This window comes from Eptesicus fuscus, chromosome 4, assembly GCF_027574615.1.
Source record: "Eptesicus fuscus isolate TK198812 chromosome 4, DD_ASM_mEF_20220401, whole genome shotgun sequence".
Lineage (NCBI taxonomy): Eukaryota > Metazoa > Chordata > Mammalia > Chiroptera > Vespertilionidae > Eptesicus > Eptesicus fuscus.
The window spans coordinates 2,349,607-2,365,978 of record NC_072476.1 but is presented as its reverse complement, the minus strand read 5'-3'; the positions used below and the strand labels follow the sequence as shown (position 1 = coordinate 2,365,978).

Here is a 16,372-nt window from a genome sequence, read left to right as displayed (position 1 = left end):
TTATATTAACAATTTGTTTTGAAACTATTAATTGAAAAATGTTATAACCAATTACAAAACAATTCTTAATAAAGTTTGGGGTATTATACAGACCTTGATCACAAACTTCAAAACCTCTTGAGGTGATACAATAAATCCTGTGTAGGGAATGGAACCCACACGGGCCACTTTTTTCCTTCATATATTTTTATCCTTCAAAAATCAGTCTGAAAGACAGTTTACTGTTTCGTATTGTGAATGTAGATTTAATTTTAGAGAAGACTAAAGTGGGTTGGTAAAACAGAGTAACTGTGGCTAGCAGCCTTTTAATGAAGACAAAAACCAATGCAACTGTTCTTCCCACGAAGCCCACGATGCAAAACAAAAGCTAGTTCCCAACACACTCTCAGGGCCTTCCTCTGAGTCGGCAGATCAGGTGTCGCCAGGACTGATCCTTTACTTCAGAGGTTAAACAGTGAATTTACAGAACATCAAGTGGGGATCCAAAACTTTAGGCAAAAGGGTAAGAAAGGAAAAAAGTCAATGAAGTGTTTTGGTCATGTAGAACACTAAAAAGAAGGGGGAAGAGCTATCCTTTAAGAAGAAAACATGGAGCAGAAAGTAAGTTTATGAGAAGTAGGAGAGTCAGACACTCACACACATTAACAACAAAGAACATGGATCACCTTGGGAAGAATCAAACCGAAATGTTGCTTTTAATGAAAGGAAGGCTTTCCACATTTACAGATGTTTAGGCATATTTAATAGGAGCTTCCAAAAATTTCAAACTAAGTAAGTCCTGTGCAAATAAAACCTATAACTAGTTTCAGCAGATTTTACAGTGTGTTCTTAGGTATGAGACTACACACTCTAAAAACAATGTAACAGACAAAAGTTTGACAAATGATTGCACCATAAAACAGTGTTTTATATACAGTTCACAAGCTCTGATTTCTTGCTATAAATTAATACTTATTATTGTGACCTTTTAAAAAGCAACTGCTGACAGCAGTCTCTCTTTTCACTTATAGGATGTATAGAATTTTATATGAATGAGTCCATTTCAATGTTTGGTCTGGAAGAATACAAAGGTCTGACTTCACACAATATTTGATGGACGGTTTTAACCCTGGGTGCTGACTGGTTGTAGGGAGCTTCCCCCTATCAGTCCTTTATGCACTGGACTTCCATGATGATGATGAAATTATAGTCAACTTAATGGCTTGGGTAATAGATACAAATAAAACCTCAAGTTTTGTCAACTTGCAATACCACTGTAAGTGAAAGAAGTAAACAGTGGGGAAATTCTTAGCAGCTGAGAAACTTTCTCTCCCCATGCTCCTGATCCAGTTAAAAATATTTTGAGAAACTATTTACAATGTAATTCATCTTTTTGGAAGAGAAAAACTCTTGGTCATGTAAATTAATTTGAACCACACTTTGCTAACACTTGATCTCAGTGGTATAATGGTGACAACGCAAGCTTTCCTTCAACGTGACCCATGTGACTGAGGACCAAATAGATCCCTTGGGGTGGCCATCTCAAACGTCCACAGAACGTGTCCAGCGGTACACAGTCCTGACCAGACCTCACAACACTTGGGGAAAAAGTTTCTTTCAAGCATCTTCTAAGGTTTCTTTGGTCCCGGGAGGAAAAGTGACACCCCCATAACTCCAGGAATGCGCCTCAGTGGTGGCTCCCCTCTTACCCCCCCGAGTGAGCTGCAACACGGGTTTTCTTCCTCAACAAATACTGCTGAGCTCACACTGAGACACAAACACGAAGCCAGCCAGCGTGGCAAACAGCAGCTTCCTCCGCTTCAGACTTGAAACGCCGGAGGCGGCAGCCCCACCTCTGACGTGACCATGCTCCAAGACCTAGGTCCTAGGCTTTTAACGAGCAGTGTGTGTGTGAAGCTGGACTCACAGGGCTCTCCGGCCAGGGAACTCGGATGGCCACTTCCCTCTAAAGAAGAAAAAGCTTAGCTCCTTTGTCATGAAAGACCCCCTGCCCCACATTTCCAACAGGAGATACCTGTGTGTTCACCTGGAAAACAACTGTGCACGGACACGGGCATGAGACGTGGAGAAGAGAAATGTGTATTTGAAAACAACGGGTGGGTTCAGGGCTAGTGGCAATGCTGCTTTTAGGAAAAACATAAAGCTGTGGGTTTTACAGCCCTTTAAAGTAAATACAAGGAAGGTAGCTTTTAGCAAACAAAGGCATACAGCACACAAAAGATACTGTACTGCTCAGGTTTTTGGTAAAGGAGATGTATTAGTAAGAATGCTTACGGATGAAAAGAACACATTTAATTGCTACAGCAGAGTGATCCTGGTGTGGTAAACAGCCAGAATAGTGTGAACTGACATCAGAAGAAAAAGAACCTCTGCACAACAGACAACAGTTGCCAATAATTTAAATGGTGTCAAATTCCCCAAACTACGAGGTTTGACATGATCTTACCTTCTACTATCACAAAGAAATAACTTAGCCTACAGAGAATTGTAGCGTAACTTAAAATTTGCACCTAGAAAGATACGGGATTATTTGTACCTATTACAAAAACCTGTTAAAATCAAGGGCTGTTACAAAGAATGAGGTAAACTGAAGACTCTCTCCACTACACAGCCTTCAGATAAATGGCTTTTTTCTATTGAGTTCTAGGTTTGCACACCACAGTGTTTTGCTAGCAAAGCATTCAGAGTTCTCTTCCAGGAACAGTTTGCATGTGTGTGTATAAATTTACACACACACACACACACACACACACACACACACACACACACACACACATATATACACTGTATACTGCATCAGCAAAATATATATATTATATATATTTATATAAATATAAGGAACATTTCCCCCACCCACCCCCAGTAACATGTTTCTTAGTGTTTTATTTTTTTTGTACAGAGAGAATAGGGAATTTCAGAATTTTTACATACATTTTAGCAAACAAGTTTTGATCTATTGGCTTCTTGGTGCAGTAACGCAATGGCAATCCCCTCTGGTGCCACAGGCTCATACGACTACCAGGAAGCTGTGAACACTAATTTCTTAGGAGGTGAGGCCAGCCCCACAGGAACTTCTCTTGCATCCCTCTGGTCCACCACGTCTCATAAATACTTAGGATTTTTTCCTCAAATGAATCATTAGACGTTAAAAACGGAACAGCAGAGTCACAAAGGGCCACGTGCTTTTCAGCAGAAAGCATTCTCCCTCACTGGGCGACTACCACAGTGCAGGCCCGACGGCCTGAAAATATGCTCAGGAGGTTAGTCAATATAGTCTGTATTTGGTTATGGAAAAGGCTCTCTTTTTAAAAAAATCCAAAGTGCATAGTGAGAACAAATCAAAGCTTTTTTTTCTTTTTCTTTTCAGCATCAGTTTCATCTAAGCATCTTTCTAAGCCAGGACTACTCAGATGCCTTGCCTTTGTCCTCCCCACCCTCCAAAAATAAAAAATTTAAATAAAATAAAAAATAATTAAAATGTCAAGCAATTTAGACATTCATCAGCCTGGTAAACAAACTTTGCCAGCAAACAGAAGTCCTACTATTGTAAAGAAAATTGACAAGACAAAAAGTACATATGATGAACCAACTACTGTGTTGTTGGGTAATTTATAAGGTTGACCTCCGACTTCATTGATGTAAAATCCTATTGGGAATATTAGGGCAGCCATACAGAAAAGGATCACTGTAAAACAAACCAAAACACAACATTAGTAACATGGTTTGGTGATTAGGAAAACAATGAAAATTTGGCGCAAAGGAAGTTTATAAGAAGGGTTGTGGATTGATAACATGATCAAACCTGTCAAAACATAAACCATTTGTCAAAATATTTGCATATACTACAGATCATATAATACCCCCCAAATCTAACAATTCAATTCAGGAAAAGCTGGATTAACCTTTTGAGACAATTTCAAATATCAGCATTAAGAAAGGTCCCAAACCTACCAAGTACTCGTATGCATTGCTCTTGACCATTTAAATGGTGACTCAGGGCTACATTCTGGCCGTGCTACTTACAGCTGTGCCATCGTAGGCTTCTGGTTCCCATCTGAAAATGAGGTAAATGCTAGAAGTATAAACAAGCATTATCAAGTCCAGGCACAGTGCCAGCCACACTGACAGTAAGTGCTGAATAACTGCTGCGTATGTCACTGGAGTTCTTATTTTGCCAACTCTCTGTTCCTCTCAGTTGGTACTAGTTAGAAAAAATTAGAGAAAAGGTACATGAATGTACCATCCACCTTACTCTGGTGTAAAGTCAGTTAGTGGAAAGAATCTTAGACTTCTGCAATGATTAGCAAATTGTCAGAGTGGCTATCTCTATGGACAAAGCCTCAGCCCCACCCACCCAACCTGTTAGGTTTCTGAGTATACACAAGTGGGGGAGGGTGGGAAACCTTTGAGTTTTATATACAAACACAATGAAATCTAATATTTGCTAAAAATATCAGAAAACCCAGCGTCTGAGTAGAAGTAATTCCAAGGCCACTATGTTAGCAAACAGTGCGCTCCCCTGTGCTACAAAAGAAATGTTCTGAGCAAATGCAGATTGCCTACAGATAGGCTAGTTTTCCCAAGAAAATAGTTTATGCTTTTTGAAGCACATTGGTAAAATGTGAAGTCTTTCCAATTCTGGAGGCGGAAACATTTCTCGGTGTAATGTGGAGACATTACTATACTCATTGTATATGAAGAGTTGAAGCTTTCCATTATAATCTGAATGAGAAACCTTTTCCAAGTTAGACCCATCCCAAGGAATAGTGACAGAGTCCTGGATAAACATATCAGCTGACACTTGTCTTAAATTACTTTTGTGCCAACCAATAAAATTTAATAGAGTCTTTTAAAAGCCAATAGGAGTGCCCTTGCTGGCTTGGCTCAGTGGATAGAGCATCAGCCTGTGGACTGAAGGGCACTGGGTTCGATTCAGGTCAAGGGCACATGCCCGGGTTGTGGGCTTGATGCCCAGTAGGGAGCATGCAGGAGGCAGCTGATCAATGACTTCTCTGATCATTGATGTTTCTATCTCTCTCTCCCTCTCCCTTCCTCTCTGAAATCAATGAAAATATATATTTAAAAAAAGCAAATTAAACAAAAAAAAAAGTCAAAATAGGAGTCTTTTCCTGGAACAGCTCCAGAAATGTATTAAAGTAACATTTTCTCAAGTAACATACTAACTCGAGATACACCAGTACCTTGGTTTGCTTTGCACTATTTAGGAGGATTATTTTATATTATACACACAGTCAGTCTATCTCATTTTGGGCAAAGGACCAAGCCAAATGTTACATAAGCACATTTGGATTCTTTTGGATACCTACAACAGAACAAATAAAAAATCCAGTAATTAAGTGTTAGATCTTTTGGTCCTTCTGTTGTATAGTCAGCAATAATATCATCAGTGCTGCCAATGTCCACTTATCAGTATTACCTGTCACCAATTTCTAATAATTCTTATGCCATAATATGGTTTCATAAGTAAAATGAGACCACAATCTAAGTAGCTATACTTAATCTATAAAAATAATGGGATATGATTAGTTTTAAAATCAATTTGTTTCTTCTCATCTCAAAAACTAAAATAATTTAGACATTTGCTGATATACACAGTTCATTCTGTTAACTGATGTGCTGACTTTATTTCTATCCTTTCATATTTTTCTATTGTAAAATAAAAATCTATCCATTATAATGGAGTAAACATTTAATGACTATACTATTTTACAAGACTTAATTCTTTTTCCAAATTGGTTAGGAAAAGCTTAATCAAATTTAAAGGAAGCGCCCTGACCGGTTTGGCTCAGTGGATAGAGCGTTGGCCTGCGGACTGAGGGGTCCCAGGTTCGATTCCAGTCAGGGGCATGTACCTTGATTGCGGGCACATCCCCAGTGGGGGGTGTGCAGGAGGCAGCTGATCGATGTTTCTCTCTCATCAATGTTTCTAACTCTCTATCCTTCTCCCTTCCACTCTCTAAAAAAATCAATAAATATATTTAAAAAAATAATTTAAAGGAAGCAATGAACTCTTATTCAATCTAATTTTGGTTTTTAATCCAAAAATTAGGTTCTCTGTACTTCTTGGGGATATTTAATGTGAGTAGATGATTTTTCTTTTAAACTATTGAGAACTGTGAAGTTACTTTAGATCTTAAAATATAACTAATGCTAATATCTTTCAATTTTTGATTATTAAGTTCTGGGTCCTAAATAAGCCTATAAAGACATAACTTCATATCCGCCATGGTGGTGAGAGTTAAACGTCAGGTGTAGTGGTAGATGAGGGTGTAAATGGGTTAGGTAAAGACTAGGGTCAGACTTGAAGACCTTTGTTACCTGCCCCCTCCCCACTGGCCAGCCCCACCATGTGTGGCTCTCCTCTGCGAGATTTCCCCACTGTGTAAACCAAACAGAAAATATTACCCTCACATTCCTACCAAAACTACAGCTTAACGGGAACAAAAATATATGCAATAGAGATGATGATATGCAATAGTACATTTTCAAAGGCTGAATGGAAATGCTAGGGGGAGCCCAATCCCTCTCAGGACTGCCAACCCAGTGGATTAGCTCCGGTAACAAAAAACAAAGTGTTTAAGGAAGCTAGGAGTAATGCAGCTCTGTGCTTACTTAGATGACATTAACTCCAATATATATTCTTGAGCTAAAAGAACCCAAGGGGCACAATGATATAAACAGAATATACAGTTACAGAGCACTCACGTGTACATACATGGTTTTATGCCTAGAACACCTCTGGTAGGAAACCCAGAAACCAGTGACAATGGTTACCTCAAGGAAAGAGGTATTGGATATCTGGGTGACAGGGACACAAATGAGACTGACTTTTCATTTGGTGACACTCATAGATTTTGAATTATTATATGCATATTATTTAAAAACTTAAACAACATAATCAGCTCTTTCCCTTTATTGGGTCACAGGAAACAATGGCTCAGTGAGCATCTTAATGAATACTTTGATTCATACTGCTTTGCTAAATTGTATTTGAGATTTTTTTCATATTCATAGCTTATGCATTTCCAAATTTTAACTAAATCCAAAAACTATATGCTTCTTTGATTTTACATAAAGAGTAAATGCTCTCTAAACAAGTGAATACATCCTGTGAGTAAAGATTCCCTTAAAATTCCTCATCAATACCCTTTAAGGTAGCAACACTGTCTCTACAACTGTCTCTGGACCCTATTAACTAGAAAAGAACTGTCTTGGGAGGTCTGTTCGACCTCACAAAAGATCATCACCTTCTCTCATATTTCTTAACAAGAATGGAGATATTTTTATGTCAAAAGCAATTTGATCTGCCTGGCTGGTATGGCTCAGTGGTTGAGTGTTGACCTATGAACCAATAGGTTAAGATTAGGGTTAGGGTTTGATTCCCAATCAGGGCACATGCCTGGGTTGTGGGCTCGATCCTCAGTAGGGGGTGTGCAGGAAGGAGGCAGCTGTTTAATGATTCTCATCATTAATGTTTCTATCTCTCTACCCCTCTCCCTTCTTCTCTGAAATCAATAAAAATGTATTTTAAAAAAGCAATTTGATCTAAATTTTAAAATAAAGTAGATATAGAGACAATAATAAAGCAGAACTAGAAGCATACATTAAGAGAGTTTCACAGAGAGGGAGAGACAGAGGCTCGTGAACTAATATAATACCCTTATCTTATTGCCTTATAAGGATACATTAAGTTTTAACAACAACAGGGGTATGTGGGATTATGCCTCACCCCTAGCCTATGAATTCTAAATGAAAACAGCAAGTGAAAGCAAGCTGTGTTGTAATATTCACTTAAAAAGACGTACGCAGACCTGAGCTGAGTTCGGCACTGAACTAAAAGTCCAGTCCTGCGGTGCGGCACAAGTCTGTCCTGCTGTGCCGTAGAGCATGGATTCTCAATAGGCCTACTGCCCCAGGGGCCGAGAGGTCTTTGCTGCCCAGCGTGTGTGTGTACATGTAGGGTGTTTACGGCATCCCTGGCCTCCACGCATTAGGTGTCAGTGGCATCCCCCTTTCCTTTGACAACAAAAATGTTTCTAGATGTGGATAAATGTCTCCTGGGGCAAACCGCTTTAGTGAAAAAGAAACATGAAAGTCAAATTTCAGAAACAGCTTTTCTTCGTACATTTCTGTCTCCTTTAACTTGGGCTAAGCCTCTGACATTTTGAAATTAACCCAATTCTGCAAAATACAAAGGAATGTGCAGCATATAAATATATCACACCTTTGGGCACTGACTAATAGAGTAAGAAATGTTAAGAAGCAATTATAAAATAATCAAATGTGTTGATTTTCCAATGGTCACATATGTAGCTGACAAAAAAACTAAAAATCAAAGGCATTAAAAAGCACATCAGCACCTTAATCTAATTTATATCTGTTGTATTTTCATCTAGATTTATCTTTATTTGATAGAAGATACCAATACCTTCCAGAAGAGGAAAAGACTCAGGTTAGTGGTAGCTCTGAGTCACAGACCTCAAACACTCATGTACAATGTTAGCAAAATAAAATTCGTTAAAAGCATTTCACACAAAGCAATTAAGGTTTTGGATGTCCTGGTCTTGTGGTGAGGATTCTGAAGAGCCGATGGGACTGTGCGGTTTATCTGACGGCCACGAGTGCTGCTCTCTGGTGATTATGAAGTCCTTAGTACTGATTCTTGGTTATCTTCATCAAAATACCAGTGTGCACGCCTTCTAGACAAATGACTAGCACAGGTTACTTACTTCCAGTGAATGCTATCCATCGAGCATATTTTGTAGCTTCTCTTCGCCAGTGGGAAGCCACCAGCAAACCACATGTGACAGTCAGTGAAATGATTCCCATGATGATAAAAAACAGGGTGGTGACCCACTCCGGGGGCAGCCGCGGGGGGACGCACGTTCGGTCCCGACCATGGATGGTCTGACACTGTCGCACGAGGCCCACGGTGAGTGCTCCTGGGGGAGATGCAAAAGGCGGGATGTTTTAGTGGGTTTGGCACACGTGGGGGATATTCCCTACCAACACCCCTTCCGTTCTTAAATCGTATTTCTCTCTATGTGCGTCATTCAAGCACTTAATGCCACTGAGTCCCATTCTTCAGCATTCTGCTACAATGCATAAGGTAATAGTAATTCTTGACTTAACATAAAAAGCGAACTTAAAATAAACCTCACAAAAGCCATTAAAAGGCAGCTCACTTGATCCTTCATTCATTAGACACATACTTTCCTGAGTACTTGTGTCACCCACTGTTTCTAGGCGCCAGGAAAATAACAGTGAACAAGAGAGATGAGTTTCCAGCTCTTGTTAGCTGGAACTTTTGTTTTCCCAGACCCCAGACTCATTGTATATTATCTACTTTTGGCTGAGGAGAAAAAACACTTCTCAGGAAATTGAAGGCAAACTTAAAATATGTTTAAGCATAACATACAAGTAAAATAAACAATGAATTAAATACTAGAACCAGTATAATTTATTAAAGTTAAAAGGTCTAAGCATATTACAATATAAGTGCTTTTTCATTATATTCAAGAAAATGTTGTAAAAACTAGTAAATCCCACCATTTGGGAAGCTCAATGATGTTGGTACGATGTACAGCGTTCACAATTGGCAACCCATGACCGGCATGTTTCAGCAGGAACGCACAGAGGTACAAGGTGCCCATTCTCCTTATTCATTCAAATAACAATAAAGTGAATTTTGTAAAATATGAAGTACCATTTTAATATAAACTGTTCTCATGAAAACCAAAGGAAACCCTCTATCGAATTTGGGGGAATTAGTCTGGAGAAACCTGGATAAAGAAGGTGAAAGAGTAATTACTTTTCTCCTTCCCGCTAAGAACTGCTTGTTGCCCCCTTTAAGGGCAAGTGCGAACGGGAAGGTTGCCACAAAAGTACAGGAAAAGAAATTTTTGGAGCCACTGAAAAAATAATAGATTTCTACATCATTTTGGGGTTTTAGTTATTTTTTCAAGGTGAACAACATAGCACTTGCCTTGAACAAGTGGCTCCTTAGAGGAGAGCAGTGAAGCTCGCAGACACCTGGGAGGGAGCTGCCTTGAGGGAGCAGGCAGACCAGGGAGGGTGCGGTGCAGCTGTGGGGGGCGGTGGGCTGGTGGAAGGAGGGGCTTTCCTACAACGTGGGCTTTGCCACTGATACACCGTTAGAAATAAAACATACGTTCAAGGGAAATGAAGCAAGAAAACCAGTTCTGCTCTCCAAACTGAGCTGTACTCTTCTTCCTCTCCTAATGAACTCTGACTCTACCTTTTTCAGGAGAATGAAAGATAACTCAAACTAGTTGTACCTTTTTCTCTCAAATCACATAATAATTAAGCCCATGTTGGGATGTCCAGAGGTGCAACAGCATTATGGGATCATCTCTGGAGGGGTGGAGGAGTAGAAAGTGAGCGCACCCTCACATTAATGCCACACTATCCCTCTTCTAGCTGTTGCTTGCAGTTGAGTGACTTCATAGCCCGAAGAGAAGTAAATCAGTTTAAAGTTTTTGACAACTGCTAACCTTTAAAGTATCACAGCAACTGTTAGAAACCAGAAAAGGCAAGAGGATGGGGGTTAAGCACCAGGGAATTGCAAAATGGTTCTTAAATTGAAAGACTAAAAAGTTTCCTTGAAAAGAAAACTTGGGCGAAGAGGGAGTGTCTTATTATGATAAACCTTTTATTGTAATTTTGGAAACAAATAAGGCTTTCAGAGTGCTAGAACCCCTAACAGGAAACTACTCCTGATCATTCATCAAAAGACCTCTAACAAATTAACCTCTGTAGTCACTACCCATTTATAAAAGCTGTAACTGCGTAAGAAGAACAGACAACAGGCAATGAAAGACCCCTCTGACAAAATGCAATACTGTGGATTCTGATGACAGCCCCACATCTCCTGACTGGCAAAGCACACCACATGAGAGCAAACAGAACCAGTCAGAAAAGGAAAATTAGAGCTATGCCTTCCACAAACCCAATGGACACAATGACCTGACAGATGGTCAGCTCTGAGAGAAGAGCTATGCTCCTATGGTGACGGAAGTCCTTACAACACAAGTCAAGACCAAATATTCAGCAGCTGCATTCTGAAAGGAAAGAAAGCTAATGCTAACACACAACCAGACGGTACACTGTATATAAGAAAATAAATTCACAAATATTTTTAAAAAATCTTTATTGTTGAGAGTATTACCCATGACCTGCCACTGTCCCATCGCACTAGTTCCTGCCCCACCCCAGGCCCTCACCATCCTATTGGCTGTGTCCATAGGTAATGCATATTAAGTTCTCTGGTTAATCTCTTCCCTCCCCGCTCTTACCCCTTCCTTTTGAGCTTCTGTTCCATGTTTCCATGCCTCTGGTTCTATTTTATTGATCAGTTTATTTTGTTCTTGTTCGTTTATTTTTATCTTTAGATTCAATTGTTGATAGATACGCATTTATTGGCATTTTATTGTTCATATTTTTAATATTTCTTCCCCTCCCCCTCCCCCTCCTTCTTCTTCTTTCTTCTTCTTAAAAAAAGACCCTTTAACATTTCAGATAATACTGGTGGTGGTGAACTCTTTTAGCTTTTCCTTGTCTGTGAAGCTCTTTACCTGACCTTCAATTCTGAATGATAACTTTGCTGGGTAGGGTAATCTTGGTTGTAGGTTCTTGCTATTCATCACTTTGAATATTTCTTGCCACTCCCTTCTGGCCTACAAAGTTTCTGTTGAGAAATCAGCTGATAGTTTATGGGCGCTCCCCTATAGGTAACTAACTGCTTTTCTCTTGCTGCTTTTAAGATTCTCTTTTTGTCTTTAACCTTTTACATTTTAATTATGATGTGTCCTATATGGGCCCCTTTGAGTTCATTTTGTTTGGGGTTCTCTGTGCTTCCTGGACTTGTAAGTCTATTTCTTTCACCAGGTGGGGCAAGTTTTCTGTCATTTCTTCATATAGGTTTTCAATATCTTGCTCTCTCTCTTCTTCTGGTACCCCCATAACACAAAAATTGGTATACTTGAAGTTGTCTTAGAGGCTCCTTACACTATCTTCATATTTTTGGATTCTTTTTGCTCTTCTGATAGGGGTTTTTTGCTTTTTAATATTCCAAATAGTTGATTTGATTCTCGGCATCCTCTACTCTACTGATGATTCCCTGTAAATTATTCTTCATTTTAGTTAGTGTATCCTTCATTTCTGACTGGTCCTTTTTTCATGTCTTTGATGTTCTCACTAAGATCCCGGAAATTTTCACTAAGTCCCTTAAAGCTTTCATTAAGATCCTTGAGTAACTTATAATGACTGTTTTGAACTCTGTGCCTACTAGTTTGCTTGCTTCCATTTCATTTAGTTCTTTTTCTGGAGATTTCTTCTGTTCTTTCATTTGTGACATGTTTCTTTGTATCTGCATTTTGGCTACTTCCCTGTGTTTGTTTCTATGTATCATGTAAAGCTGCTATGTCTCCTGGAATTGATAAGAGTGGCCTTGTGTAGTAGGTGTCCTGTAGGGACAGTGGCTCAGCCTCCCTAGTTACCTGAGGTGGACACTGTAGGTGCACCTCTGTGTGCACAGTCTTGTTGTAGTTGAACCTTGATTGCTGTTGGTATCATTGGGAGTACTTGATCCTCAGGCCAATTGGCTGTGAGGATCAGCTGTGACTACAGTAGGAGAGCTGCTGTGTAGGAGATACCCTCTGAAGCAAGACTTGCTTCAGTGGGGCTTTGGTACTCAATGGTATGACCCTTGAGTGTGTTGCTTGTGGATGTGTAGTTATAATCTGGCACGGTCTGAAGTTGTCCACTGGGTGCACTGGCTCTGGGGCCTCCCAAAAGGTACCAAGTCAGCCACTGTCTGCACCCTGCCTAGGGCCATGCTACAGAGCAATCTGCAGATGGCTGCTACTTGTGTTGGGCTTAGAGGTGCCCAGGAGAGGCCAAACTGTGAACCAAGGCAGGCTGCTTTTAGTGTCGGGCCTGGGGCCACTTATTGAGAGGTATGGGGCATGCTGAATCCAGATGTACTCGTTTGAAATTTTAGGAAAGTCTAAAGCCTGAGCCAGGGCAGGCCATTCATATAGCAAAGTTGCTGCAAACAGCATGGGTGGGGCTGCAAACTGGGTGGGGTGGGGTCTCAGGGAATCACCAGGATGGGGCGGACTGTGTGGACCAGATTGATGGAGACTCAGATATGATGCCTGCCAGTCAGCTCTGCGGTGAGGGAGGTTTCAGCGAGCACTTTTGTCTGGGAGAAAGCTGCCCCTGAGTTCTTGCCCTGATGCCAGACAATTTAGTTCCTCCTTCTATGTCCCTGGATTCTTTTTTTTTTTAATTTCTTTATTGATTAAGGTGTCACATATTTGTCCTCATCCCCCCATTCCCATCCCCCACCCCCCTGTTGTTCTTAACCATTGGTTAGGCTCGTATGCATGCACACAAGTCCCTTGGTTGATCTCTCCCCCCTACCCCCACCTTCTCCTACCCTCCCTCTGAGGCCCGACAGTCCGATCGATGCCTCCTTGTTTCTGGGTCTGTTCTTGTTCATCAGTCTATGTTGTTCATCATTTCCCCTAGATGAGTGAGATCATGTGTTACTAGAAATATACTTATAAGAACCGAATGTGAGACGAGCAATAATAGTTATGCTGACAGGCAAATGAATCAGTCTGTAGTAAGTTTCTTTCTGGACCAACAGTTCTTTTGAGACCCAATTTCAATGTCCACCAGTTCCTTATGTGTACATGTCGGCACTGACTTTTCAGCTCTGGATGGTGGGCAAATGGTGGTAATGCAGGTCCGACTCCCTCTGGTTTGGTCTCGCCTGGACGCAGGGGCGCGGCTTCACCCAGACTCAGTGGCGCGCGGCCTCACCCGGACCTGGGACCCAGCATCACCCAGGCCCCAGGGCACGTGGCCTCACCCGGACCCAGGTGTGTGCGGCCTCACTCGGTCCCGGGATCCAGCTTCACCTGGACCCGGGACCCAGCCTCACCCGGATCCAGGGGCGCACGGCCTCACCCGGACCTGGGATCCAGCTTCACCCGGACCCGGGACCCAGCCTCACCCGGACCCGGGATCCATCTTCACCCGGACCCAGGGGCACGTGGCCTCACCCGGACCCAGGTGTGTGCGGCCTCACCCGGACCCAGGGGCGCGTGGCCTCTCCTGGACCCAGGGGCGCAGCCTCACCCGGACCCAGGTGTGTGTGGCCTCACCCGGTCCCGGGATCCAGCCTTACCCGGACCCAGGGGCGCGTGGCCTCACCCGGACCCAGGGGCGCGTGGCCTCTCCCGGACCCAGGGGCGCGGCCTCACTCAGACCCGGGACCCGGCCTCACCCGGATGTCCCTGGATTCTTTCAAGCTGCTACCCCAGTGCTAGAGCTCACAGGGAGGGAGGGAGTCCATTTAAGTCCATGTGCCGGTCCTTTAAGAGGAACTGCCTGTGTTTCTAGCAGCCTGTGTGTCACTCGGCCACAGTTCCTGCTGGTTTTTACAGCCCAAAGTTATGGTTGCTTCTCTTCCCAGCACTGAAATCCTGAGGTGATGTCTGGTGTGCAGCTGGGACCCCCTGCTCCTCATGGAGGCATCTGCAGCCGAGATAATCCTCCCGATTAAAAACAAACAAAAAAATGCCACACATGTGTGTCAGACGAGCCCCTTCCATGCTTTAGCCCCTCCTATCAGTCTCAATGTGCTTTCTTCTTGTCTAGTTGTAGGACTTCCACTCAGTCAGATATCACTCAGTTCTAAATGGTGGTTGTTCTGTATTTTGGTTGCAATTCTGATGTGGTTGTGGGAGGATGCGAGTACTGTGTTTACCTATGCCGCCATCTTAGTTCCTCATCTGCAAATATTTACTGTCTTTCGTGTACTCAGACTGTTGTAGTGGTCAAGGATTCCAAAACTAATACTGTCATACTTTCACTGAAAACAGACTTTCCTTAGATACATTACTGGGCTATTGCAAACAGTGGTCAGTCCCTATCGTTGCTAAGATCCATTTTCTGAGTAAGACTCTAGGCCAACATAATTTATATCATACTCACATATTTCCCATAAGCTGTCTGGGGAAAGGGATCTGCCAAGGCAACTGTGTTGCTCCTAATGAATCTTCTAAATTCTGGTTCTGTCAGTATCCAAACTTCCACCAGTTTAAATTTCATCCTTTACCTCAAAAAATTATCTCCTACTTGTAGATTCAAATCCATTTCTTACACTGACTAGCTAGTCAAGATCTTTTACATCCTCCAAATTCTCTGAGCACATTCAGTTTGTATCACACAATTATGCATTTGATTTACAGCAGCTTCTTTTTACCCCAAACAGAAAATGAGCTTTTCAGGAAGGGAGGGAACCTTCTACTTCACTGGAAACCCCAAAGCAGGCCTACAGCAGTGGGCAAAGCAGGACTTCATAAGCATTTTGGTGAACCTAGACAAGTAAGAAACGTGCTAAATTTAAAGTCATGCTGTATTAACTAGATTCTCCTGTAGAACGGTGGTAGTGTGAACCACACTAATTCAGCCCAAGCTCAGTCAGTAATTCATTTTTGTTTTACCCAACAAATCTTCACCCTGTGGCTGTTTCCTAGGTAACCAATCCAGCCAAATAAGACTTGCACACAACAGAAAAAGGAAACTACACCAGGAACTGTAGCATTCCATATGTGTCTCAGTATCTCACCTATGTATTATAACACACAATAGGAAGTCATAATGAGTCTTACCCCGTTATGTGGCGTATCTTAACTAAAGAGGCTTTTCACACTCATCTTCTGTAGTTCCAGGAACTGTGGAAATGATCTGGTATGGCCAGTCTAAGCATGTCTGTTGTCATAATGAGGATTATTATAAGGCATTTAAGTCACTACTACATCATAGAGCACAGCAGGATGAAATGGTTTTTCTCCCCCCGCTTTTCTTATTAAATTTATTGGGGTGACATTGGCTAACAAAATTACACAGGTTTCAGGTGCAAAATTTGAACAACCAATTTTTAATGGTACTGAGGATCCCTTGTCTATCCTACTTTGAATTTGTTGAGATTTTCCAACATGCAGATTAAAGTTTTTCATCAAACTTAGAGAGATTTGGGCCATTATTTGCTTAAATACAGGTAGTCCTCAGGTTACATCAGACTCGTTTTGTGGTTACTTCACCATCTCCCATTTATTTATAAAAGAAAAAGTTCTGTCATTTTGACGTATGTACATATGTGCTTTATGTTTCTATTATTTATTTACCACAAGTAAAGGTCAAGAATTATCTTTCTTTTAAAATTTTTTTACTGTTTCACTTCATTACTGTTGTGTATGTGCTCCATGTGAGTTACGTAGGTGCTTATGTAGGTGGATTCTGACTTATGGAGAAA

The 16,372-nt window shown here is 41.4% G+C and overlaps 1 protein-coding gene across 1 annotated transcript in view; it reads right to left on the bottom strand.

The window, feature by feature from the left end:
- Window positions 1–666: 666 nt before the first annotated feature.
- The window catches only part of MOSMO (modulator of smoothened), a 75,189-nt gene continuing 59,483 nt past the window's right edge, over window positions 667–16,372 (bottom strand). Inside the window, exons 2-3 of the mRNA XM_054714411.1 lie at window positions 8,751–8,963; window positions 667–3,685 (exon numbers count right to left, since the gene is read on the bottom strand). Of these exons, the coding sequence (XP_054570386.1) occupies window positions 3,501–3,685; window positions 8,751–8,963 (398 nt within the window). The 3' untranslated portion in view covers window positions 667–3,500. The remainder of the gene's footprint in view (window positions 3,686–8,750; window positions 8,964–16,372) is intronic.